Source organism: Podarcis vaucheri (genome assembly GCF_965113315.1).
Source record: "Podarcis vaucheri genome assembly, chromosome: 11".
In the NCBI taxonomy this organism is placed as follows: domain Eukaryota; kingdom Metazoa; phylum Chordata; class Lepidosauria; order Squamata; family Lacertidae; genus Podarcis; species Podarcis vaucheri.
In genome coordinates, this window is record NC_138749.1 from 15,593,357 (window position 1) to 15,618,425 (window position 25,069).

A 25,069-nucleotide genomic window follows, 5' to 3' on the forward strand; every position below is an offset into this window, starting at 1 on the left:
GTTCCGCAAGACGAATTTCCCTATGGGCTTGCTTCTCAAGACGAAACGTCTTGCGAGTTCTTGTGAGTTTGTTTCCTTTTTCTTAAAGCCGCTAATAGCCGGTAAGCCACTAATAGCCGTGTTTCGCAAGACGAAAAAACCGCAAGACGAAGAGACTCGCGGAACGGATTAATTTCGTCTTGCGAGGCACCACTGTAAAGTCTCTCACTGCCTCCATTTCTTCCCCTTCTATTTGCCAGGAGGTGATGGGACCAGTGGCCACGATCTTAGTTTTTCTGATGTTGAGCTTCAGACCATATCTTGCGCTCTCCTCTTTCACCCTCATTAAAAGGTTCTTTAACTCCTCCTCACTTTCTGCCATCAAGGTTGTGTCATCTGCATATCTGAGGTTGTTGATATTTCTTCTGGCAATCTTAATTCTGGCCTGGGATTCATCCAGCCCAGCCTTTCGCATGATGAATTCTGCATGTAAGTTAAATAAGCAGGGAGACAATATACAGCCTTGTCGTACTCCTTTCCCAATTTTCCCAAACTCCATGGACAAAGGCAACAGGTTGGATGGTGCCTTGTGTCAACTCCTGCAGGTGCCGAATGTATTGCTCTGCTTTCCTTTGGAGCACATCAGTGAGGCCGAGAGGGGGTTCTTGTTGTCTGGGCATCCCAGGACCTCCACACACTGCCTAGGCTTGTGCCCCAGAGTGGTCACTTTGGTCCTGCAAATGCAGCAAAAACAATGTGGGAGGCAGCAGTTATGGGTTACTCTGCAGCCACAGCAGGAGCTGTGATTCCAGTGGTTTGACATCACCCCTGGAGGTTCACTGCATTGTCTCTCAAGACAGACAAAGATATCTAGAAAGGGGGATGGGTTTGCAACACCCTTCTGTTCCATTCCTGTTTGGAGAACAGAGTGGTCCCTAGGGACACAGAAGCTTCCCATCCCTGGTTTTTAGAAAAGGTGAGGAAATTGCTTTCTATAATAGGGATGAATCACCAGTTTTGCTCTCTGGTGCTTTTGGAATCCAGTTTCCCGCAAAAAAGAAATAAATGTCATTGTGCTCCCTCCTTCTTCCCACGTATAATCTCAGCGCAGTCAACCTCAAACAAAAGCATGACAATGAGATTCCTGAAAGTTAGTGATCAGTGAAGGTGTTTGCAGTGTACACCGCAATGCGAGCGTGTGTCCAAAATAAAGGTTTTGTTGGCCCAATGAATATTGTGAATAAAAGTGTTTTAACAGACTGAAAAGCAAACACACGGCAGCGGAACTTGTTTGTCGTTCAAACACCATCCTTCTTTGTTTCTAACTCAAACATTGGAGCGCAGGAGGAACAAGGTGTTTTAAACCGAACCGAAGAGATTTGCCGACCTGATAAATATGCCGTGTAAACAAAGCCCCACAGAGCCCAAAGCTTAAAAACAAAAGAGATCAGCCCTCCTAGATCAGCCCAAACTACTTGCTTTTACAATCATGATTACACCTATCTGGTTTTGCATTAATTTTCCTTTAGAAAAAATGAGAGAATTTCACCTTTCCGGAGCTAGAGCTTGCAATTGCTCACCGTGGCCATTGGGAGGCGCCTTCTCCTCTGGAGTCCGCCTCGGGAAGGCGAACGTGCGCCGTATGCGTACCGAGGGCGCGCGCGCGCGTGTGTTGGAATGAGAAACCGTGTGCTCGTGTAAATAAAGGACGCGCAACAATAAAAAAATGAAACAGAGCAATTGCTGCTTCTACTTAAGAACAAAGCAAAACGCCCGCACGACCCCCGTTTACAGGAGGGGAGCCTAACCATGTTTCTCAGATGCACATTTATATTGTATCCGGGAACGAATAGGCCTAGGATTAAACTAAATTATAATGAAATAAATGGGATTTAGAATATTAAGAAATGTGAATAAGATGGGCTATAACTGGAAATTGTTTTAGTTTAATAATGATACGGGAAAGCTGTTACCTTCAACTACAAGGAAACTCAGAAGGGAGGAACTAGAGGAAGTCAACCAAGATGTTTAAAAGGTTGGATTTGTAAAGAATTAAGTTTGTTGTTATTGTTTATCTGTTTATTGTTCTTTCCCCCTTTTTTTTTCGTTCATTGATGTATTTTTCTTTCTTTTCTTTCTGTTTTTGTGTATCATTCTGCTTTGTGGTTTTTGTTCTCATTGTGGAAAATCTAATCTAAAAATTATATATATATATATATAGAGAGAGAGAGAGAGAGAGAGAGAGTATCCTGGCAACAATCTTACCAAAAGTGCAAAATTTGGAAATGTATCCCACGCGCCTTCCGGTCTGCAAACCCCGCACCTTCCCCTCCCCCGCAGCCCAAAGCTTTGCGTTAAATCCCTGGCCACCTTTTCCTTCCTTTGAACCTTCGCGAGTCCAAACTCTTCAGAAAGGAAAAACAGAAGAAATCCAAAAGCGAGAGCTGTATGTACAGTAGTTGGGGGTGGGAAACGAGGCAACCTACCCCACTGGTTCCTCCAAGCTCCGCCTCTCATTATTGATAGCGCTTTCGATTGGCCCGGGCGGGGCTCTCTGCCCGCCCCCCCTCCGCGACTTGCTTGGGAGCTCCGCCCCCTGCTTTCTCTTAGCTCCGGAGCTCAAGGAAAGGGTTTTTCCCCCCGCTCTTGATTGCGCGCGGCTCGCCAGCGGCTGCAATAGAACCGTTCCAAGCCCGGGCGCAGAAGCAGGAAGGAGGGGAACCTTCAGGTCGCGGGTTCGAGTCCCCGGTGGTTCCGTCGCTTCCTCCCACCACTCCCGCAGCTCGGGTGGAAGAGGAGAAACAGCTGCATATTTGCACCCCGCGCTCCCACGTCCTCCTTTCCCTCTCTTGTGGGTGGCCGGGGAAAAAGGAAAGCCGCACTTTCCCTAGCCCCCGCCCCACCTGGATCTGGCCGCCTGACTCTTGCTGGAAGGGAGAAAGCTGCGAGGCTGCTTCTGTTCTTGTCGTGCTTGGCGGTGCATCGCTTGCCTTGCAGGGACACCCGTCCGCCGTTGCTTTCCTTTCGTTGGCCGGCTTTCGCCTCGCTGCCCGAGGGGCCCCCTCCTCCGCAGCCCTCCGGACCCATGGCGACTGGGTTGGTGGAGCCGGTCTATGGACTTTCTGAAGAAGAGGTAAGCCGGGCGCCGGCAGAGAGAGAGAGAGAGCGGGGCTGAGCGATGCACGCGTGTTTCCGGGGTGTGTGTGTGTGTGATGTGCGTGTCATGTTTTGGAGCGTCTCCCCAGCACTCTTTGTCCCTGCCCGCTTTGCATTCCGGTTTGCAAAACAGGGAAGTCGTCCCTTCCCCCCACCCCCGCCCTTTCTCTCTCTTTATTTTTGCAAATTGGGTGGGGAGAAGAGGGGGAGGGAACCAGGGTGGGGGGCAGGAGAGGAAGGGGGCAACGAAGGCTTTTCTGTGGCTGAGGTTGCCTTGCAAAAAAAAAAGCATTGCATGGGCACGGTAGGCGACGTTGCGGGGGGGGGGGGAGAGAGAGAAAGAAAGAGAAATGCGTGTTTCCCTTTCTGCAGAGAGAGATTGGGACTTGAACGAAAGCTAACTGTTATCGCATCATCTCGATTGGGGGGATCAGGGTGGTATCTTGCCAACAAAGCTGCTGGGAGCGAAAGTCTTTGAGCTCCAGTTCCTTCGGTGTGGAAATGCAAAGCCAGGGGTGGGGGGAGGGACAGGGGGTCCCGTGGGGGTTTCCCTCCGACGAGCTCTGCACTCCCCGCCCCCCACTCTGGATAAAGCCGGCCTTCCCAAATCAAAAATGCAAATAAATAAATAAAACAAAACGCGAAATGCAGAGTTAGAACGGGGCTTGCTGCATGCTCCTTTGTCAATAACAGGTTCTGCTTCCTAGCAAAGCCAGGGGCTTTGGAGTGAAAGCTAGGAAGGAAAGGGGCGGGTGGCGAGCCAGGTGAGCGGCCTCTTTATGACTGCACAGGTAAGTGAATCGCGAGGTGGGAGAGGAGTAGCATCTTTTCCATTGTTTCCCTTGAGATGAGCCGGGAGGGCTTGGAAGGCTGTGTGCTTCCTATAGCACGTGTGCAAATAGGAGAGAGAAATGCTCCACATAGTTTAAATCTCCTCTTTTCCAGGAACTCCGTTCCTCTAAGGAAGCTGGTGTACTTAATGAATCATATGAAAGAAACAATGGGCATGTGTATGTGTGTGCATGTATGTGAACTAATATATGGGCTTCCCCAGGAAGAACGGCTTGTACCAGCAATTGCACAGAAATGCTTCCCGGTCGACCCATGTAGTCTTCCGCAGCAGGTGTTGTTGACATGGGCATTGACAGAGCGCCTTTTGGTTGGCGAAGCGAGTGTTGCCACCCAGATGTGCCACAACCCGTGTTTTGCGATGGTTGTGTGGATTTGGATGCCCGTGTGCGCAAACGGAGGGATAAATGATTCTGTCCTTCCATTAGTGTACTGTTTAAGCTTTTGCTTTAAAACAAAAAAAACACCATTGAGATATTGTGGGGTAGATCTAGGAAAGGGGCTTTGCCTGGTGGCAGTGGGCACCCAATGCAAGCTTATAAAATCACCACACCAGTGAGTGGCATGCCATTTAGGGAGTGAATTCGGGGCTGGAACAGAGACTGGGAACAGAGGAATGGCAGGCAAGAATCATGAGCCAAGGAAACAGGAGTGCTTGTGTGTGTGTGTGTACATGCAGAAGACTTGGCGCTGATTTCCTTGCTCCTCCCCCTTACCAATCAATAGGGAGCTATATTGTGCTCGCTTTGCTTACTTCTTTTCCCACCTCTTCTTGTTGCTCCCTTTCCATTCTGTGTAGGTGAAGGCAGAAGCTGCTCACATCTGCACATCTTCCATCTCCCGGGCAATGTGCATTTCCAGATGTGTGGTAGGAAAGCGTGGGTGTATTTTGGGGGGGAAATGATCAGGCCAAGCTGGGATAGCTCATTTGCTAGAGCATGAGGCTCTGAATATCAGGGGCTGCGAGTTCAAGCCCCGTGTTGGGCAAAAGATCCCTGCATTGCAGGGGGTTGGACTAGATGACCCACAGGGTCCCTTCGAACGCTACGATCCTATGATTCCAAAAAGCTGATAGTGGAGGTACGTTTACACACCCTTAGGTTGGAAGGGACCATAGGATCCTGGGAGGAGATTTGTAAGCTGCTGTTTGTTTGCTGAAACGTAAATCCAGTAGGGCGAGAGGGTTGGGTGACAACTTTGCCTTCTCAGAACGGTGAAACTAACACGGCAACAAAATTAATAGGAACAGGTACTTCTTGGGTATTGGGGTGGTTTTTGTGAGGAAGACACATGGGAATGCATTATTATTATTACTATAATTATTAATTAAATTTGTATAGTGCCCCTTAGCAGAAGATGCCAGGCCAGCTCACAACATAAAAATAGAAAATGGAAACACAAAATACATAAAACAAAACAAACCAGCAACCCCAATACATTTAAAATGCCATAGAAAGTTAATCAGCCAAACAGCTAGTCGAATAATAATAATAATAATAATAATAATAATAATAATAATAATAAATAAATAATTTTTATTTATACCCCGCCCTTCCCAGCCAAGACAGGGCTCAGGGTCTTGAGGAACATTTTCTCCTGGTGCCTAAAGATATGTAATGACGGTGCCAGCCAAACCTCCCTGGGGAGAGCATTCCACAAACGGGGAGCCACCACAGAAAAGGCCCGTTCTTGTGTTGCTATCCGCAAGACCTCTCATGGAGGAGGCACATGAAGAATGTAGATACTGGATAGAAAAGACACTGGGATGGTGTCCCATTGTAATCAATGGGGATTCGAACCCAGGTCCTAGTCTGATGCTCCAAATACTATGCCAATCTGGCTCTTAGTGTTTTTGCAGGTAGACGTGTGCGTAGGGATTTGGATGGTGACCTCAAAGTGCAGGCAGGTTGATAGTGGTTCTTAAAGTCTGGTGGTTGCAGATTTAGCTGGGCATAATGTTTTCTCAGTTTCATGTGCATAGAGAGATATGAAATTGAGCCTGATCAAGCATATTTTGTTGCATATATAAAGTTCCAATAGTTGGTGCTTGGCACTCAGTCCTTGGTCCTTAAAAAAAAGTTATCTAATCAGCTTTTTATGTGCCCAATCTGGAGGGCAAAGATTGCTTCTGCTAACGTATAATCTTGCAGGAGCCTTTTGGGTGTTGCTGCTCTGCAGATAATGCCAACGCAATTCCGCATCCAAATTCCCTGGTGTTATATTATTAGCCATAATGGCCAAGGCAGTAAAAATCACAGCAGATAAAAGTTCAAGCTATTAAATTGTACATGGACCTTTTGTGCAAGATCAGAGTCTAGTTTAAGACTCAGTGGTTCTGAAGAGGAAGCCTGTCCTAAGCAATTGCTGGCATTAGAGACACTGGATGCCTTTTTAGATGGAGGTCGGCAGTTGGAAGCCCCCAAGCCAAATCTGCCTCCCTGGGGTTGCCAACTTAAGTAAAGGTAAAGGTACCCCTGCCCGTACAGGCCAGTTGTGTTCGACTCTAGGGTTATGCGCCCATCTCACTTAAGAGGCCGGGGGCCAGCGCTGTCCGCAGACACTTCCGGGTCACGTGGCTAGCGTGACAAGCTGCATCTGGCGAGCCAGCGCAGCACATGGAAACGCCGTTTACCTTCCCGCTAGTAAGTGGTCCCTATTTATCTACTTGCACCCGGGGGTGCTTTCGAACTGCTAGGTTGGCAGGCGCTGGGACCGAGCAACGGGAGCGCACCCTGCCGCGGGGATTCGAACCGCCGACCTGACGATTGGCAACTCCTAGGCGCTGAGGTTTTACCCACAGCGCCACCCGTGTCCCTTGGGGTTGCCAACTTAGATGGCTTTAAAGGAAGATTGTACAAATTCATGGGAGATAAGGCTACTAGCCATTAGGCAGAGGCTGGTATTTCTTCTGAATACCAGTCGCCAGCATTCAAAGTTTGCCAGGTGCTAGGAACATTTTCTTGACACTTTTTCGCATACTAGCAACGCATCCTGTGGAATTCTATCTGTTGTACTTTATCTGCGCAATCGGAATGAATTTCAGGACCTGAAAAGCCGTATTAAAAAAATACGACTTTCGAGCCATCTGGACCCCAAATGGCAACTAGATGTTCTGTTTTGGTGACTGTAATCCTTATATAAGGGTCTGGGACACAGGTACAACCTTCAGAATTTCTGTGGGGTTTTATATCATTAGCGGGTACATCAGAGGTTGGAATTCTGAAGCTGTCAGGAAAGCCTGGACCAACCCTATATCAGCCTTGCAGAAGCGTATATGCCGGGAGTGAGTTAGTCGGTATATAGGGTATGTGTGTGGTGGCTGAGGTTGATGGGAGTTGTGGTCCAAAACTTCTGGTGTACATCAGGTTGGTAAAAGCAGAGCCAGGGTTGGGAGACCTGAGGCTTGGAGGGATCTGTTTAGTTTCCACTAGAACCAGAGTTCCATTGACTGAATCCATGCGCAAAATCGTGGCTCGGGAAAAAGTTGCCTCCCCACCCCCCAAAATGTATTGTGCTGGAGCTTTCACACAGATCCTTTCACATAACAAACCTTCTCCTTCTTTTTAATATTTTCATTAGCCTATTTTTGTTTTGGGTGGGGAGGCTTTTCATTTCCGTTAAGCCGACAGAAGTCAGAAACACTTACTGATCTCCTCAAAATTACCTGAGGTGCAGTCGTGCTTTGGCATTACGCCTGAATGGAATGATAACGGAATGAAATGGATGTCTGAATTGGGGGTTCGTCTCCCATGATAACTGGCTATGTAAATTGGTGGCTTCAGGCTCCCTTGCGTTGAGGCAGCTCCGTGTACATTGATTTTGTCCCTTGCACATCATCTTCTGAATCCCTATGCAGTCCAGGATTTGGGATAGCATTCTAGGGCAGTGGTCGGTGCATATGTTGCATACCTCATGGACTTTGCTTTTGCTGTCTGCAGGCCGAGAGAGCACACCTAGAATGTGTCTTTTGTAATTGTGTACTCCAGGGGTGTGTGTGTGTGTGAGAGAGAGAGAGAGAGAGAGAGAGAGAGAGAGAGATTTCTGTTGAGAACCTTCATCTGCATGGCTGATCTTCTTGCTTAGGAATGGCGACTAGGCTTCCAGAGGACACAGATTGAATGCTGCTGGTATAAACAGAGTCTTTTATTGTGAGCTCAGAGACAATTGGTTGCACCAAAGGTGGTTTATATGCTTGCTATGATGGAATGCAGGCTTCTCTGTGTCTCCCTCCCTTCCCCCAGTATGTTTTTTGGGCTTTTTTTGGTGAGAGAATAGGATGTATTTATATTCAGGGATGTTTGCCAGAAGTCAAATTCATGCTCAGCGCAAAAGGAAACATGTCTTATCAGCCCTTTGCTTGGAGTAAGTCAGTACAAGAGAGGTGTTGGCTGCCCTTGGGAGACACAGCCAAGAGTCTTGTGGCACCTTGAAGGCAATTAAGACTCTGAATCTTCTACAGCAGAATTTCCTCCTGGGAATTTATCGCTTTTAGGAACAAGGGTGAAAACTGCAAATGGAAAAACATTAACCAGAAAGTCTGTCTGGAGTATAAATCGGGAGTGGAGTTGACTGCTTTTCTGGGGAGATAATTTACAGGGAGGGGAGGGTTTGGTTGGTGGTGATTGCTAATAACCATTACTTTGTCAACTTAAAAAATAAAAATAAATTAGTGGCTTTCAAACTGTTGCGGAAAACCCTGGGGCTGTTATTGGGGTTCCACAATTTGAAGATCAGTAACTGTGGGCCAACTTCTTGAAGGACAGCTTGCCCACTGCTTCTGAGAAATGTAGAGATGGTAGGAAATGTTGTGGTTGTTGATTAAATTTCTCTTTGAGTGTGTTCTAGGGGGTCTATAGTTAATCAAGTTCTAGAGATCTTGGAGAAGATGACCCAGAATTGTCTGCAGTGAACAGGACTGATCCTTTGGCAGTCAAACTGTTACCTAAAGGCAATTACAGTGGTACCTCAGAAGTTGAATGGATTCCATTCTGGAAGTCGGTTCGACTTCCAAAGCGTTCGGAAACCAAGGCGCAGCTTCCGATTGGCTGCAGGAAGCTCCTGCAGCCAATCGGAAGCCACGTCAGACGTTCGGGTTCCAAAAAAGGTTCGCAGACTGGAACACTCACTTCCGGGTTTGCGGCATTCAGGAGCCAAAACGTTCGACTCTCAGGGCGTTCGGGATCCAAGGTATGACTGTACTTAAAACAACAACAAACCACTCTCCCAAGGGAGAACAACGCTAGGGTTCTGCTCCCTCCAGTGACATAAAACAATATGGTGTGAGCTGGGTGATGTAGCGTGCAGAGCTTTGGCTTGGCTCAGCTCTCTGCTTTACAGGGAGCTCACTGTCCAACCTTGAGCCTGTCACTCACAGCCCGAGCTGCTTCAGAGCCTTGCTAGGGCCATAGGAAGCTGTCTTATAGCGAGTCAGCTTGCACCAGGTATGAGGAACCCATGGCCCTGCAGGTGTTGCTGGACTACAACTCCCATCATCCTAGACCACTGGTGATGCTGGCTGGGGCAGATGAGGGCTGGAGGATCATGGGAGCTGTAGTCCAGCAAGATCTGAAGGGCTACCCCTGCCTTATAGGAAAGGCAGAGTGCAAATGTGACCAATAGGTACTGAGCACTGATGCTCCTCGTCTTGCTAGCTATGAGCTAATCTTCTGATAATTCTCTTGTCGCGCCAGCACAAAAGTAGGCAAGATGGAGACCCCGAGAGGGTAAACTTCAGCGACTGAAGCATTCACGATGCATATTTCAGTGAATGGGGTGAATGTTCATTGCAATCAAGCAGCAGCTGCGCCATTTTGTTCTAACCGGATTGAACAATGTGTGTGTTTGTGTGGGTGGAACGCAGAGGGCTGCTTAGTTCATAACTCCCAGAATAAGATGATTTTTTTTTTTAATTCAAAAAATGCAAAATATTTTTATGCATGAGGCAGAGGGGGGAAAGCATTTGCGGAACTGCGATGGAGACGGGAGGAAATCTATCAGTGCGTGTTTTGCGAAGAGGTTCGTCGCATGTGCGATCCTGGTTACTTCTGAAGGCAGGAGAAAATGTCACAAGAAAATAGGCACCGACGTGCAAAACAGCATCTCTTTGCCTTCCTGCATTATGTCTAGACCAGGGGTCGGCAAAGTTTTTGTGGCTCGGGCCGGTTCACGGTCCTGCAGACGCTGCTGTGTGCTGGAGTGCACAAAAACACTATTTCCGGCGCTCCTCCCGGTGTGGAGGAGGCATGCGCAGCTTCCTGCAGCCAATGGGAAGCCGGCCAGCATCACAGAAGGTGGTCCTTGCTCTGCTCTGTGCACAGGAGCCGAACAAGCAAGCGGTGGGGGTCCCCAAGCAGGCAGCAGGGGTCCATGGGCCGGTTAAACAGACCCCATGGGTCTCTTGTGGCCCTTGGGCCTTAGGTTGCCGACCCCTGGTCTAGACTCTAGTGCGGCTTCCCCTATGTCCTGCCCCAGCCTGCTCTGCATCCTTAGTAATAAGATGTGCTGTAAATTGTATTTGCCCCTATAATGTCTTTTGACACATGGCTGGTTTTTAGGCAACGGCCCTGTGTTTTTGCTCATGCAACGTCTTAATTCCACCTTGGATTGTCTGAAACAAAATCCAGTGGGTGTCCTGTAATCTGATGATAAACGAGCATGCCTCTTGGATTTATTGACTCTGAATTAGCCGAATCCTTCTGCTGTTGCTCTAGCTGTTCATTTAGCCAGCTTTCCATTGTATTCTGAAGTATAAGAGAGAGTATGAGAGAGGCTTTCCTGCGCTGAATTCCTTGCTCTTCCAGGGCTCTTTCTAGCTGAAGATGTGATGGCTTGCTCAAGTACTTTTAGGAGATGGGCATGACAGAGGGGAACTTGTGGTCCTCCAGATGTTGTTGGATTACAATCCCATCATCCTGTTGAATGGTTTCTTTAAATGTAAAGGTTCATCATTGTTCCACTCAATGTGTATGTCTTTAAGGGGCCAGAGCAAACTAACGAGACCCAGCTTTACAGCTGTGAAACATAGCAGGTGCTGCTGAGTTTATTTGATTAAGGCGTGTCAGCATTTGGGTAGAGTATATAAGGAGCAGCACCTAGCTCTCCCATTACCCTGGGGGATGGGTTGGTGGTTGGGTCTGGTTTGTTGATGTATTTAGTGTAAATGGAGTTTTTGTTTTTCTTATTAAAACCTTCTTTAAGTTATTTTTGAGTCCTTTCTTTTTAATGCATGATCTCCCCAGCAAGCTCTCTGCAGCGTTAAAAAGGTAAAGGTAAAGGTACCCCTGCCCTTACGGGCCAGTCTTGACAGACTCTGGGGTTTGTGCGCCCATCTCACATTTATTGGCCGGGGGCCAGCGCTGTCCGGAGACACTTCCGGGTCACGTGGCCAGCGTGACAACGCTGCTCTGGCGAGCCAGAGCCGCACACGGAACGCCGTTTACCTTCCCGCTGGTAAGCGGTCCCTATTTATCTACTTGCCCCCGGGGGTGCTTTCGAACTGCTAGGTTGGCAGGCGCTGGGACCGAGCAGCGGGAGCGCACCCCGCCGCGGGGATTCGAACTGCCGACCTTTCGATCGGCAAGCCCTAGGCGCTGAGGCTTTAGCCCACAGCGCCCCCCGCGCCCCCCTCTGCAGCGTTACTATACTGCAAAAAGCCAACATCTTTGGTTATGGGCCCAGCTGCTGAGTGGATGACTGCATATTTTTGGACTCTGAGAAAGGTTTGAAAACTCCTTCTCCTGTTAGCGTAGTTTTTGTGGGTCTGGAAGAGTTCCAGAATGGTTGACCGGGTTCCAGAAGCTGAGAAGGCTCTGGTCTTCCCACAGCTAACAGATGAGAACTATATTTTATGGTATTTTCGGGTGGAGGCGCTTTTGACCTCTAGAGAAGTATGGACCTATGTAACTGATGACCCTCCTAACCCTGTAACTAATGCTTGGTCGAAAGGAGATGCAAAAGCCAGGGCAATAATTAATTTGGCAGTCAGCGACCAGCAAGTAGTCTATATAAGAAATAAGAAAACTGCCAAAGAAATGTGGGACAGTCTTGCAGCAGTGCATGTTAGAAAAGAGTCAGCGTCTGCATTGACGTTTTTCAAGCAGTTGTACCAGACGAAGTTGCAGCCTGGTGGTGATTTGGCAGCACACTTGAGACGTCTGGAGGCAATACGCGGCGAATTAATTCGAAGGGACATGGAGGTACCTGATATTCAGTATGTTTTTATCATCCTTTGTTCCCTTAATGAGGACTTTGATGGTATAGCTAGCCAGATATCTGCCGTTCCACCAGCACAATTAACTGTGGAAGGGGTAACGGCAAGATTAATGGGCGAGTTGGATAGAAGGGAGGCTTGTGCCATAAGCACTCCTGTTTCCAGAAAGAATGAGGAACGCCATATGCAAACCTGTGGTGATACAACTGCATTTAAAGCTGCAAAGCGTTGTTGGTTCTGCAATAAGCAAGGACATTTTGCAAAGGACTGCAGATCCAAAAGAAAGCAAAGTACTCCCAAGCCTGTTTCTGTTCATCAGTCACGGTCGTCAGCCCAGCAGCCGACATCGTATAGTAAAGACAGAAACGAGCCGCAAGCTTTTCACGCTCTGACTAAAGATCGTAAAAGAATTAAAGATGCCAAGTGGAAGTCTTTTGTTATTGACTCAGGAGCATCGCAGCACGTTTGCAATGATCGAAGCTTGTTTATTTCTTTCGAAGAGGAAATTGGTAATGTACATTTAGCCAATTCACAAGTCCTGCAGTCGCTTGGCAGGGGTACTGTTAAACTTGACTCTTTAAACATTACAATAGTGAACTGCATTTACTGCCCCTCAATGGACAATTTATTATCAGTAAGGTGTTTTGCTCGTCAAGGCATAACTGTGCGTTTCTTAAAGTCAATGTGTGAGTTTTTCGAGGGGAACACACGTCTATTGTATGCCCGGGAATCTGATGGTTTATATAGACTGTATTTTCGCACCTACTCACAATCGCCTATAAATTGCAGAGCAGCACAGTCAAGCCAGGGGTTGAGGAATGTAAGGCCACATTCTGGGTGTGTCCACATGGCGCACAGAATTCTGGGACACCTGAATTTTGCTGATGTAATTAAGACAAAGAGTATTGTCAATGGCCTCAACTTAAAACCATGTAAATTCTTTATGCAGTGTCTATCCTGTTGCAAGAATAAGATTAAGGTTGCACGCAAGGGTAGGTGCTCAGATAGGAAAGTAACTGAGCCATTTGAGCGTGTACATTGTGATTTAGTTGGGCCACTCCCACCATCATTAGGAGGTTCTAAGTACTGGCTTACTCTCGTAGACCAGTATAGTAGATATTGTTGGACTTATGCAATAGCTGAGAAGTCCCAAGCATTTGAGAAGTACAAGGTTTTTTGCAACTGGGTAAAAACGCACTTTAACAAACCTATTAAGAACCTGTTTTCTGACCGGGGCGGGGAATTTGTTTCTGAGGATTTTGAGAAATTCCTGGAAGCGCAGGGGACTACTCATGAGTTATCTTGCCCCCGAAGTCCCTGGCAAAATGGGCTTGTTGAAGTTGTGCAGCGTGACCTGCAGGCAGGGGTTAAAACTTATCTGCACGATGCTAATCTGCCCAAAGACTTTTGGGCTGAAGCGCTCCATGCCTTTTGTTATGTTAGAAATCGCAGTTATCATTCTGGTTTAGATGTCACCCCCTATGAGAAGCTGTTTAAAAAACGCCCTAATCTGAAATACCTACGTATTTGGGGTTCAGATGTAATTATGCATTATCCTGCTAAGCAGAAATTGGGTGAACGTAGTGTTCAGGGAAAATTAATGGGATACCAGCAGGGGGCGTACAGAATTTACATACCAGCAACTGGCAAATTTCATATTACCAGAAGCATGATACAAACTGTAAATTGGAATGGAGTTGCTGTTTTCCAAGATACTAATGGTATAAATGATACTGAGGAAGAAGAGGTAGAAGAAGCAGCAGCAGGAGGAAATGGTGATTCTGAATTAATGGGGAAAGACAAAAAGCCTGTTGAATCTGATAATTTGTTGGATTTAAAGTCACAGGCACCCGAGGGGAGGTTAGATTCTCTTGAGTTTTCTGACCGTGAGCTTAGCCTACAGGCACCTCTTCAGTCTGACAATGATGATTTACAACCTGAAACTAGTAGTTCACTTAGTCCCATTAAGTCTGAGGAGTCTGACTCTCCTTCCGGACTGAGACGTTCAGATAGAAAGAGGCAGAAGCCACAACGTTTCGCAGATGAACATTTTAATACTGTGTATGCCAATAAGGCGGTTTTTGAGCCAAAAAGCTACAATGATGTTCAGAATTTACCTAAGCACCAAGCTGTAAATTGGTATAAAGCTATGAACTCAGAGATAGCTTCTTTAAAAGAGCATAACACTTGGTCTCTTGTACCACAAACCCCAGATATGAGACTTATTGATTCAAAATGGGTTTATAGAGTTAAAATGAATGACAAAAATGAAGTTCTAAGGTACAAGGCGAGATTAGTTGCTAGGGGTTTTCAACAAATTCCAGGTGAAGATTATGTTTTGTGTTATTCACTAAGTATAAAATATGAAACAGTTAAGCTTTTGTTAAAAGATGCTTCACAGTGTGGAAAAGCCCACTATGCAATGTTTCTCTGCTCTTAAGAGAGTGGTAACGTACCTTAAACATACCAAACATTATAGGTTGCAGTTTACATCACACATGAAAGACATGTACAAAGTATGCTTTATGTTTTTGTTCCACAATGATGAACCGCAGGGGAAATGTTGAATGGTTTCTTTAAATGTAAAGGTTCATCATTGTTCCACTCAATGTGTATGTCTTTAAGGGGCCAGAGCAAACTAACGAGACCCAGCTTTACAGCTGTGAAACATAGCAGGTGCTGCTGAGTTTATTTGATTAAGGCGTGTCAGCATTTGGGTAGAGTATATAAGGAGCAGCACCTAGCTCTCCCATTACCCTGGGGGATGGGTTGGTGGTTGGGTCTGGTTTGTTGATGTATTTAGTGTAAATGGAGTTTTTGTTTTTCTTATTAAAACCTTCTTTAAGTTATTTTTGAGTCCTTTCTTTTTAATGCATGATCTCCCCAGCAAGCTCTCTGCAGCGTTACTATACTGCAAAAAGCCAACACATCCTTGGTCAAATTGGCAGGGCGTGATGGGAGTTGAAATCCTACAACCTCTGGAAGGCAGCATGTTAGCCACCTATGTAGTAAAGGTGACACATCCTCTGTCACTCAGCTTATAAAGAGGTAAAGGGACCCCTGACCATTAGGTCCAGTCGTGGCCGACTCTAGGGTCGCTCATCTCACTTTATTGGCCGAGGGAGCCAGCGTACAGCTTCCGGGTCATGTGGCCAGCATGACTAAGCCGCTTCTGGTGAACCAGAGCAGCGCACGGAAACACAGTTTACCTTCCCGCCGGAGCAGTACCTATTTATCTACTTGCACTTTGACGTGCTTTCGAACTGCTAGGTTGGTAGGAGCTGGGACCGAGCAACGGGTGCTCATCCCATCGCGGGGATTCGAACCGCCGACCTTCTGATCAGCAAGTCCTAGGCTCTGTGGTTTAACCCACAGCGCCACCCGCGTCCCTACTCAGGTTATAGTCCTCCCCTAAAAGGAATGGGATGAGATGTTTGTGTATCAGGCTGGTAAACAGCTCTCTGTCCCTTGTCATAAGAACAGCCTTCCGGTGAGACCAGGCAGGGCAGTTCTTATAATATGGAATACTGATCACAAAATAGAAATATATTTATGAGCAGGTGGGCTATTCCTAGGGTCTTCTGGCGGTTCCTTCACTGCGAGAAGTGAGGTTATAGGGAACCAGGTAGAGGGCCTTCTAGGTGGTGGCGCCTGCCCTGTGGAACGCTCTCCCAGCAGATATCAAGGAAATGGATAACTCTCAGACTTTTTGAAGGCATCTGAAGGCAGCCCTGTTTAGGGAAGTTTTTAACGTTTGATGTTTCGTTATGTTTTAAATGTACTTTAAGCTGCCCAGAGTGGCTGGGGAAACCCAGTCAGATGGGTGGGGTATAAATACTACTACTACTACTACTACTACTACTAATAATAATAATAATAATGGAAGGCTAACAATTTTGGAGCTTTTTACAGTGCCAGTTTGGACAGCAGTAGAGTAGTGAAAAGGCTTGCTCCTCAGTAATTCCCACCACAGTCCCTATTCAGCCTTCATTTCATTGGCAGCGTCACATTCGTCTGGCAATGGCAGCCCTCCAGGGGCCGCTCTGTGGGGTTCGTTGCCTTCTGGGAACCATGCCATGGCGGTGCTGTCAAACAGAGATTTGGACAGCAGGTGATGTGGAAATGCTGTACCCGAGGATCCTGGGACTGCAATAGCAGATCCACACGATACAAATAAAGTGCTTCCAACACACAGGACTTCCACCGAAGAATTCTGGGTACTGTGGTCTGTTAAGAGTGCTGGGAAATTTATCTCTTTTCGGGGGGAACTATAGCTCCCAGGAAATGTTGGGGGAAGTCGTGTGTTGGATGTGCTTTAAATGCATGGTGCTTGTTGAAAGAGTTAATCCAGGGCTAGATGGACAAAAACCTCACCTGGAACAAATCACCTTTAAAAAATGGCTCCATTCTGCTGTGGCCTCTCTTTTTTTGCGGTGCCCTCCACAGTGAGATCAGCAGTAACATGCAGAGGAACATTTCTGGTGCTGCTTTCTTGCCCTCCAGCCCATGGAGGTCTGGGTTAACATTTCTCTCCCCAAAATGATAGTTAAGTCCAGCTGCAGACGACTCTGGGGTTGCAGTGCTCATCTCACCTCACAGGCTGAGGGAGCTGGCGTTTGTCCACAGAAAGTTTTTCCGGATCATGTGGCCAGCATGACTAAGCAGCATCTGGTGCAACGGAACACCGAAACCAGAGCAACGCATGGAAATGCCATTTACCTTCCCGCTGGAGTGGTACCTATTTATCTGCTTGCACTGGCATGCTTTCGAACTGCTAGGTTGGCGTCCCTAAAAACTGCAGAATGTGGCAGCTAGACCAGTGACTGGGAGTTGTGCCAAGACCATATAACACCGGTCCTGAAAGATCTTCATTGGCTCCCAGTACGTTTCCGAGCACAATTCAAGGTGTTGGTGCTGACCTTTAGAGCCCTAAACGGCCTCGGTCCTGTATACCTGAAGGAGCGTCTCCACCCCCATCGTTCAGCCGGACACTGAGGTCCACCGCCGAGGGCCTTCTGGCAGTTCACTCACTGCAAGAAGTGAGGTTACAGGGAACCAGACAGAGGGCCTTCTTGGTAGTGGCGCCCACCCTGTGGAATGCCCTCCCACCAGATCTCAAAGGAATAAACAACTATATGACTTTTAAAAGACAACTGAAGACGGCCCCATTTAGGGAAGTTTTTAATGTCTGACACTGTATTGTTTTTAATGTTTGGTTGGAAGCCACCCAGAGTGGCTGGGGAAACTCAGCCAGATGGGCGGGGTATAAGTAATAAATTATTATTATTATTATTATTATTATTATTATTATTATTATTATTTATTTAGCAGCTCTTTAAAAAAAGGAGGGGTGGCTGGAAGGAGAGAGATAGAAATGAGAGAGCACAACTATTTTTCTTGGCTGTGTTACCCCAACATTGGCTTGTGTTTGCCAGATACTGCATTAGAGGGGAGGGAAAGTGAGGTCACTTTTATTTTATTTTTGCAAGAGGAAGTGAACGCTAACAACTGCTCTGTTATGATTGAAGCTAATTTTTATTGCAGCCCTGCAAGTTCACTTTACTGCAGGATGTAGGGTGGATGGGACAACATGGGAAGCCCAGCTTGCGACAGCAAATGCTGCTGTCTTTTCACGCCCCTAATTTTTAACTTGTTCACCGCTTCTCGTGGTGTGGCTTCCTTCACCAGCAGTGAAGCTGATGCCTTCTCTTGAGTTGCTCTGACAGTCTGGGTGTTGCGACTTGCTAGCATAACATTGCCAGGAGGATAGACAGTGCAGAATAATGACCTTTTGCATCAGTTGCTGCCTATTCTTGCACCTTGAGTAAAGACAGACAGGTTGATATGAGTGTCTATGCCCAACTCTAGCTAGTTCACAACCTGTGGCCATTCCTGGACTGGGACACCTCGTCCTCAGCTTACCCATGTGCTGATAACCTCCTGGATAGATTACTGCATTGTGCTCTACATGGAGCTGCCCTTGAAGACTATTCAGAAGCTACAGTTGGTGCAGAAGGCCCAGTTACTGTCTGCAATGGTGAAGGGGGATTCCATATGGCTCCACTAATCTAATCTCTACAGTGGCTGCCTGTTAGTAACTGGGCCTAATTCAAGGTTATCGGGTACCAAGAGTTGAGCAAATAGGAACCCACGTACCTGAAGGTGTGCCTTCTTCACAATTGCCCCACCTGACTACTACGATCAGCAGTGCATACCCTGCTTGTCCAAACATTAGCTGCTGTTATCAGGGCAGCAACATGAGCAGGGCATTTTTGGTGGTGGCCTCCTGGTTTATGAAACTCCAGCATGAATGATGCTTGGTTGTCTATCACATTGGCCATATTTAGCTGTATGGTAAAGCCCTTTCTGTCTGTCCAGGCCTTTTGGATGTAACTAATACTTCCACTGCCACTCGTTTGATGTTCTGTTTGGTTATGTTGCATCCGGATTTGTTGCCGTTGTGTTTTATTTGATGTGTTGCAATCATACCTCATTGCTTATTATGATTGTTAGTATAGTCACACTGAGCACCTGCTGGAAGGAAAGACGGGATCTGACTATGAGGAAATAAACCAGTATATAGTACCACATGATCTCTGAACCGCTTTGTGATGCAACTTCAGGTACCTGGCATGTGCAATGCCCTGATGCTGGTGCCTAGGATCATAACTGAATTCTACAGAAGTCCTATGCATTGTGCTGCTCTTGCCACATCAATATCAAGAACAGGCTTGGCCTGCAGGCTGGTTGTAGCTCCACTACCTGACTATTGTTTCTCTGTGAGAGAAGCCTGAATACCTGCAGATTGCAGCCATTTCCCTAGCTCTTCATAGGAACATCTATGGCCTGCACAGGTTTGTCAGCAGTCAAAAGTGGATGGGATGCATATATTCTCCACGAAGTGCGCAAGGAAGTTCATGCCAGAACCTCCTGCCTACCACAGCCATAAAAAAATACGGCGGGATCACAGTGTTAGAAATTAGCCAGGCGCCAGGCGCGTTTTGCTACTGTCGCAGGTGCAATTGCTACTACGTGGAGATTTCTGGGTGGTAGGTTGGCGACCACAGTTTAAAAACCTCTGCCTTAGTCCATAGTTAATTCCATTTCTACTGTGTGTGTTTCACCTTCTTGCATAATGGGACAAGTGAATTGTTGTAAGAGGAAGCCACAGTCAAGTAATGTAGTTGAGATCATAGAATTGTAGAAGTGTAGCAGCATTGGAAGGTCATCTCGTCCAACCCCATGGTGAATAGACATTCTGTTGTGGTAGCCATTACCTAGATTTAAAGTGCTTCTATATCTGAGTTTCTAACACTGGGCAGGGATGGGCAACCTTCAGCCCGCGGGTCAATCTTGGCTTGTCAGGGGGTTCAACATAGCATGCAAGGCCATTTCCCCCAAACCACTCCCGCCTGTCTCTGTCAGCAGGTGAACGGGATTTGGGGTTCAGTTCTGCTACGTGCTGCTTCGCCAGCATGTTTGCTTTGGGAAATGAGCTGACAAAGCTGACCTCTGCAGCCAGGAGGACTTGAGCCGTCTGTGAGCAGGTAAGAAGCGAGAAGCTATTGGGGATGGAGGTGTAACGGAAAGAGGTAGAGAGGGTGAGCAGGGAAGTTAATGGCACGCTAGAAGTAAGATATTTAATCTTGGTTCAGTTTTTTTTTTAAAAAAAACGTTCAGCATCTAGCACAGTGCTTTACAGATGGTGCAGTAGGCAGAGAAATCATTAAGTAGTCTGCCAAGACCCTTAGCAGTTTTCAAGTGCTCCATGGGGGGAAATGTTGAAACCACTGGACTAGATTATGCTTGCAATCACCAAGCTATCCTGGAGAAACACCGCCTGCCTTTTCCCTACCCCACCCCCATTGTCACTCTCAGAGTGCAAAAGATATGAAGGAAACAGTGACTGGATAGAAGGGCTTTTACACTTGCCAGAAGCTTGGCTCTGCCCTAGCCGGTCTTGGAAGTATCCTTTTAAAAAGTCCCATATGACCAGAGATCCGTATAGTTAAAGCTATGGTTTTCCCAGTAGCGATGTATGGAAGTGAGAGCTGGACCATAAAGAAGGCTGATCGCCAAAGAATTGATGCTTTTGAATTATGGTGCTGGAGGAGACTCTTGAGAGTCCCATGGACTGCAAGAAGATCAAACCTATCCATAATGAAGGAAATCAGCCCTGAGTGCTCACTGGAAGGACAGATCCTGAAGCTGAGGCTCCAATACTTTGGCCACCTCATGAGAAGAGAAGACTCCCTGGAAAAGACCCTGATGTTGGGAAGAATTGAGGGCACAAGAAGAAGGGACAACAGAGGACAAGATGGTTGGACAGTGTTCTCGAAGCCACCAGCATGAGTTTGACCAAACTGTGGGAGGCAGTGGAAGACAGGAGTGCCTGGCGTGCTCTGGTCCATGGGGTCACGAAGAGTCAGACATGACTAAATGACTAAACAACAACACCATGACCAGAGAATTTGCGCCTGTCCATTGGGGGGTATAGGAAGCCCTGAACACATATTTTTTAGATGTCGCTTTTACGATGAGGCACGTAGAGAAACCATTGACCCCCTGCTGGTGAGGCTTGCTGACCTCCCGGCAAAGCAAAAATTCGCTCTTCTCCTGTTAGGCAAAGACCACAAGACGACCTGGATTGTCACCAGATTCTGCGCACAGATCTGTAGGCGCAGACCATCCCCCGATTCAATCTAGTTTGTTACGAAAATTCCCAAACTCGGATCCACAGGCGACTCTGGGTCATTTCTCTAAGGTAGTCTTATCTTAAAGTTTTTATGTGTTTATGTGCCTATCACACTTTTAAACTTAAAACCCATTGTTGTAAATGTTCGTTTTACTATTGGAATTGTAGCTCCATTTGTATTTCTCAAGCTGGTCTCTGACCGTAATAAATTTCATGTCAGTGACTGGGTAGATCTACACACAGGGAAAAACCTGCTATAAGTAAGTCAGAAAGTAAATCATTTTAACAAAAGAAAAAACACCTATTTTTTCCTCCCCCCCTTTTTTTTTGCTCTCTAGCACTATTTGTTGTTGTATGTTTATAACACATTCAAAATGCTGTTTTTTGGCTAATGGAGCTGAGTCCTCTGTTTAAAAGGTAAAGGGACCCCTGACCATTAGGTCCAGTCGTTACCGACTCTGGGCTTGCGGCGCTCATCTCGCTTTATTGGCTGAGGGAGCCCGGCGTACAGCTTCCGGGTCATGTGGCCAGCAGGACTAAGCCGTTTCTGGAGAACCAGATCAGCGCACGGAAACACCGTTTACCTTCCCGCCGGAGTGGTACCTATTTATCTACTTGCACTTTGATGTGCTTTCGAACTGCTAGGTTGGCAGGAGCTGGGACCGAGCAACGGGAGCTCACCCCATCACAGGGATTCGAACCACCAACCGTCTGATCAGCAAGTCCTAGGCTCTGTTGTTTAACCCACAGCGCCACCCGCATCCCTCCTATATCCCCCAATGGACAGCCGCAAATCCTCTGGTCATATGGGACTTTTTTAAAGGATCCATACCCACTTTGCTTTGCAGTGTGGAGGTTGTTCATAGGACTGCTGTTGCCTGTATGGTTGGATGATGTTTCCTCATCCCCTAGCTTTTACATTAACTTTTGCTTGGAAATAATAAACCGATTGAGTTTTCAGTCGACGATCAAGATTCTCTTCTTGGGAGAGAGGGAGCGTATCTGTTTTGGTCACATGTGCTTAATAAGGAAATGGCAAAATTGTAAGTGTCAAGGGATGCAAGTGATTATGTATAATAGTGTTTATTCACTTGCTGAGACATAATAACAAAATTACTACTTTGTAGTTGTCTCCGAAGTACAGCAATTCTGCATTTTTACAAAGGCAGCTTTTAATGAGTAATCAGCTTTTTGCTTCTTGCCAGCCGCATGTGTGCAGTGTACAGTAAAATCTTGGTTAGCTTCTAATCTGGGTCTACTCTGTAACAATTACACTTATTCCTAATGTCTCTAAGTTATGGCCTGAATTTGTAAAATCAGCCCTTTTCAGGTCCTGCCTTAACTTCTGTACGGTCACTGTTTTGTCTAGATAGCACCAAGGCAAACAGGGCAGTCTCTACCATCTAATGATTCATAAGGCATTCTAATAATTGCCCAGCAGCAAGAACTTCCTGTGCATGGAGCTTTTGTGCTCAGATAGTAGGAGAGAAAGTTGCTTGTGATCCAGTCTTCCCCATGAACCAAAGGTTGGCAGTTCCTGTATCTAGTTGAGTTCTTACCCTGAAAACAGGATGCTCTGCATACAATAGAACCAGCCCTATTGTGGTTTTAAGCCTCTGATGTACCATAAGTAGAAAGAAGAAAAGGGGACGGTGCTATCATGCCAAGAACAGAGGAAGTTTGTTTATTCCAGGTCAGGCTATTTATCCATCTGGCCCAGTATTGTTTATTGTGACTCACTTTAAGTCAGGCTGCCACCCAGAAGTGAGCCCTAGTCCATCTGTTGAAGGCCAATGATCAGCAGTGACTAACAGTCTCTCTGCAGGATCTCAGACCCAAGGTCTTTTTCATCACATTCGTAAAAGAGGCCAAGCTATCAGACCCAGGTGGCAAATCGTATCCTGTGCATGTATACATAGAATTAGGGAGCAGAGTGCTCAGTCCAAGGATTTTTGTTTAGCCCTAGAACCAACTTCGTAAGGGACGCAGGTGGCGCTGTGGGTTAAACCACAGAGCCTAGGACTTGCCGATCAGAAGGTCGACGGTTCGAATCCCCGCGACAGGGTGAGCTCCCGTTGCTCGGTCCCTGCTCCTGCCAACCTAGCAGTTCAAAAGCACGTCAAAGTGCAAGTAGATAAATAGGAACCGCTCCTATTTAACAGCGGGAAGGTAAACGGTGTTTCCATGCACTGCTCTGGTTTGCCAGAAGCGGCTGTACGCCGGCTCTCTCGGCCAATAAAGCGAGATGAGCGTTGCAACCCCAGAGTCGGCCACGACTGGACCTAATGGTCAGGGGTCCCTTTACCCTTTTAGAACCAACTTCAGTCATTTTCACCCCCCCCCCAATTGAGTGGATCAGCGTTAGAAACTCAAATATATACTGTAAGCTAGTCTCCAAATGGTACCTTAAACCTTTTAGGTATGCGGCAGCAAAGGATGCTGTGTGCCAGCTAGCCACATGGTGGAGATGTCAGTCACCAAACCTGGCAACAAGACCTCTCCACTTGGTCACAGTGAACAGTCGGCAGTCGCAAAAAACCACTGGCGACCGGGGAATTTTGAACACTGGAGGGAATGGGCGGGAGTTGTTTTATTATCACTATTGTTAAAAATGTGGCCATCACAAACACTGTCCGGTTTAAGCGTTAAAGTCTTGGGCAGAAACCGAACTGGTAGTTTGAGTTCTTTGTCCAGCAGTGAGCCCAGGACACTCTGCCTATTTTATGTGTGTATTCTTGGTTTTAGCAGGAGTTGATTAGTTTCTCCCTCCCTCTCTCTCTCTCTCTCTCTCTCTCTCTCTCTCTGTGTGTGTGTGTGTGTGTGTGTGTGTGTGTCTAGGCACAATGTCAGTGCACATGGTGGCTTTGGGCTCCATAGGCAACCCAGACACACAGATAGATCATACATTCATATATTTTAGTCAAGAGTTTATATATGAAGAAAGTTAAATGATTGCAAATAGAAGTGTTCACATGCTAGAGTGACTGCAATAAATTGGGAGTTATTTATTATTTGGAGTGAATGTGTGGTGTGAACCCCTACGGGAGTTGGCAGGAAAGCGACTTAACTGCTTTTTGTGGTTGAACACTGCATCTTATGTGCTCCTAAAACGCTCAGGCCAGATTGCAGAGCTGATAGAAATGCCAAGAGACTTTCTTATTAATGATCGGAAAGGGAGTGTAACTATACTAAGTGTTTCAATGGCTTTAAGTATATTGGGCAGTGTCCAATGAACTCATTCTGTTAGTGTAAGGATTTCTGCTTGCTCACTGGAACTTCCTCCTTTTGGCTTTCCCATGCCCTCTCCAAATCTGCTCTGGAGGTTTGGGGGAATACCCGGAACAGATTTAAGGGGGTAGCATTGGGAAGAGGGAGAGCATTCTGCAACCTTATAGTCATTGTGTTAAAGGAAGGAGCTGGTTGAATATCACTCATTATCAGTAGCCCTTTAACAGTGATGGATAACAAATGGATAGGTTCTTGGTGATAGATGCTTGGCTCTGGTGATCATATCTTGTCTTAAAAAGCTCATATGTGCGCAAGCTTTTCCCCTCTTCTCTCCTCCATTTGCAGCACACTGCAGTTAAGCTAGTAAATCCCCAGTGAAGTGTCGTTTCTGTTTTGTCTGTATTGGGAAGGTGTGGCTACCAAGTTCAGAACAAGCCAGGATCTGAAGCTAAGTTCAGTTTGCGGTTTAAGATTCTAGCTTTTCCTCCACTGTGGAAATCATAGTTCCTCAGACTGCACAAATTGAAGACTTCTGAGTTTAATTGCTGTGTGCTAGAAAGGGAGAAGGGAAGTGGTTATGTGTGTGGACAAAAGCCTTGTGCATATTTCTGCTTATTGTGATTGTCACTCCGAACTTCCCTGTAGTGCATAAACCATTGTATGTGCGGAAGGATTTGTGGGTACAGGAGCAACGCCCACAAGGGCAGCCATCGCTCAGTGGTAGAGTATCCCTTTAGCATGCAGGTTCCATCTCTGGCATTTCCAGGTAGGCTGGGGAGAGATTCCCTGACTGAAACTCTGGAGAGCTCCTGTCAGTCAGTGTTGACAGAACTGGTCTCTCTCAAAGCAAAGCGACTGCCAAGTTCCTGAGATTCTTACAGTGCCAGCAACCAAATGTGGTATTCGGACGTCGTACTCTGGAGGTGGAGAAGTGTTACTGTCTGCACAGAAGC

General features: G+C 46.7%; 1 protein-coding gene across 3 annotated transcripts in view; it reads left to right on the plus strand.

Moving 5' to 3' along the window:
• Positions 1 to 2,619: 2,619 nt before the first annotated feature.
• Positions 2,620 to 25,069, plus strand: part of NEDD4L (NEDD4 like E3 ubiquitin protein ligase) — a 250,903-nt gene continuing 228,453 nt past the window's right edge. For 2 of the 3 annotated variants that reach the window (XM_082241798.1, XM_082241799.1), the window contains exon 1: positions 2,621 to 3,112. In XM_082241798.1, the coding sequence (XP_082097924.1) occupies positions 3,065 to 3,112 (48 nt within the window). In that variant the 5' untranslated portion in view covers positions 2,621 to 3,064. Of the gene's footprint in view, positions 3,113 to 25,069 lie in introns of all 3 variants that reach the window. The other variant, XM_082241797.1, reaches the window with a different exon arrangement.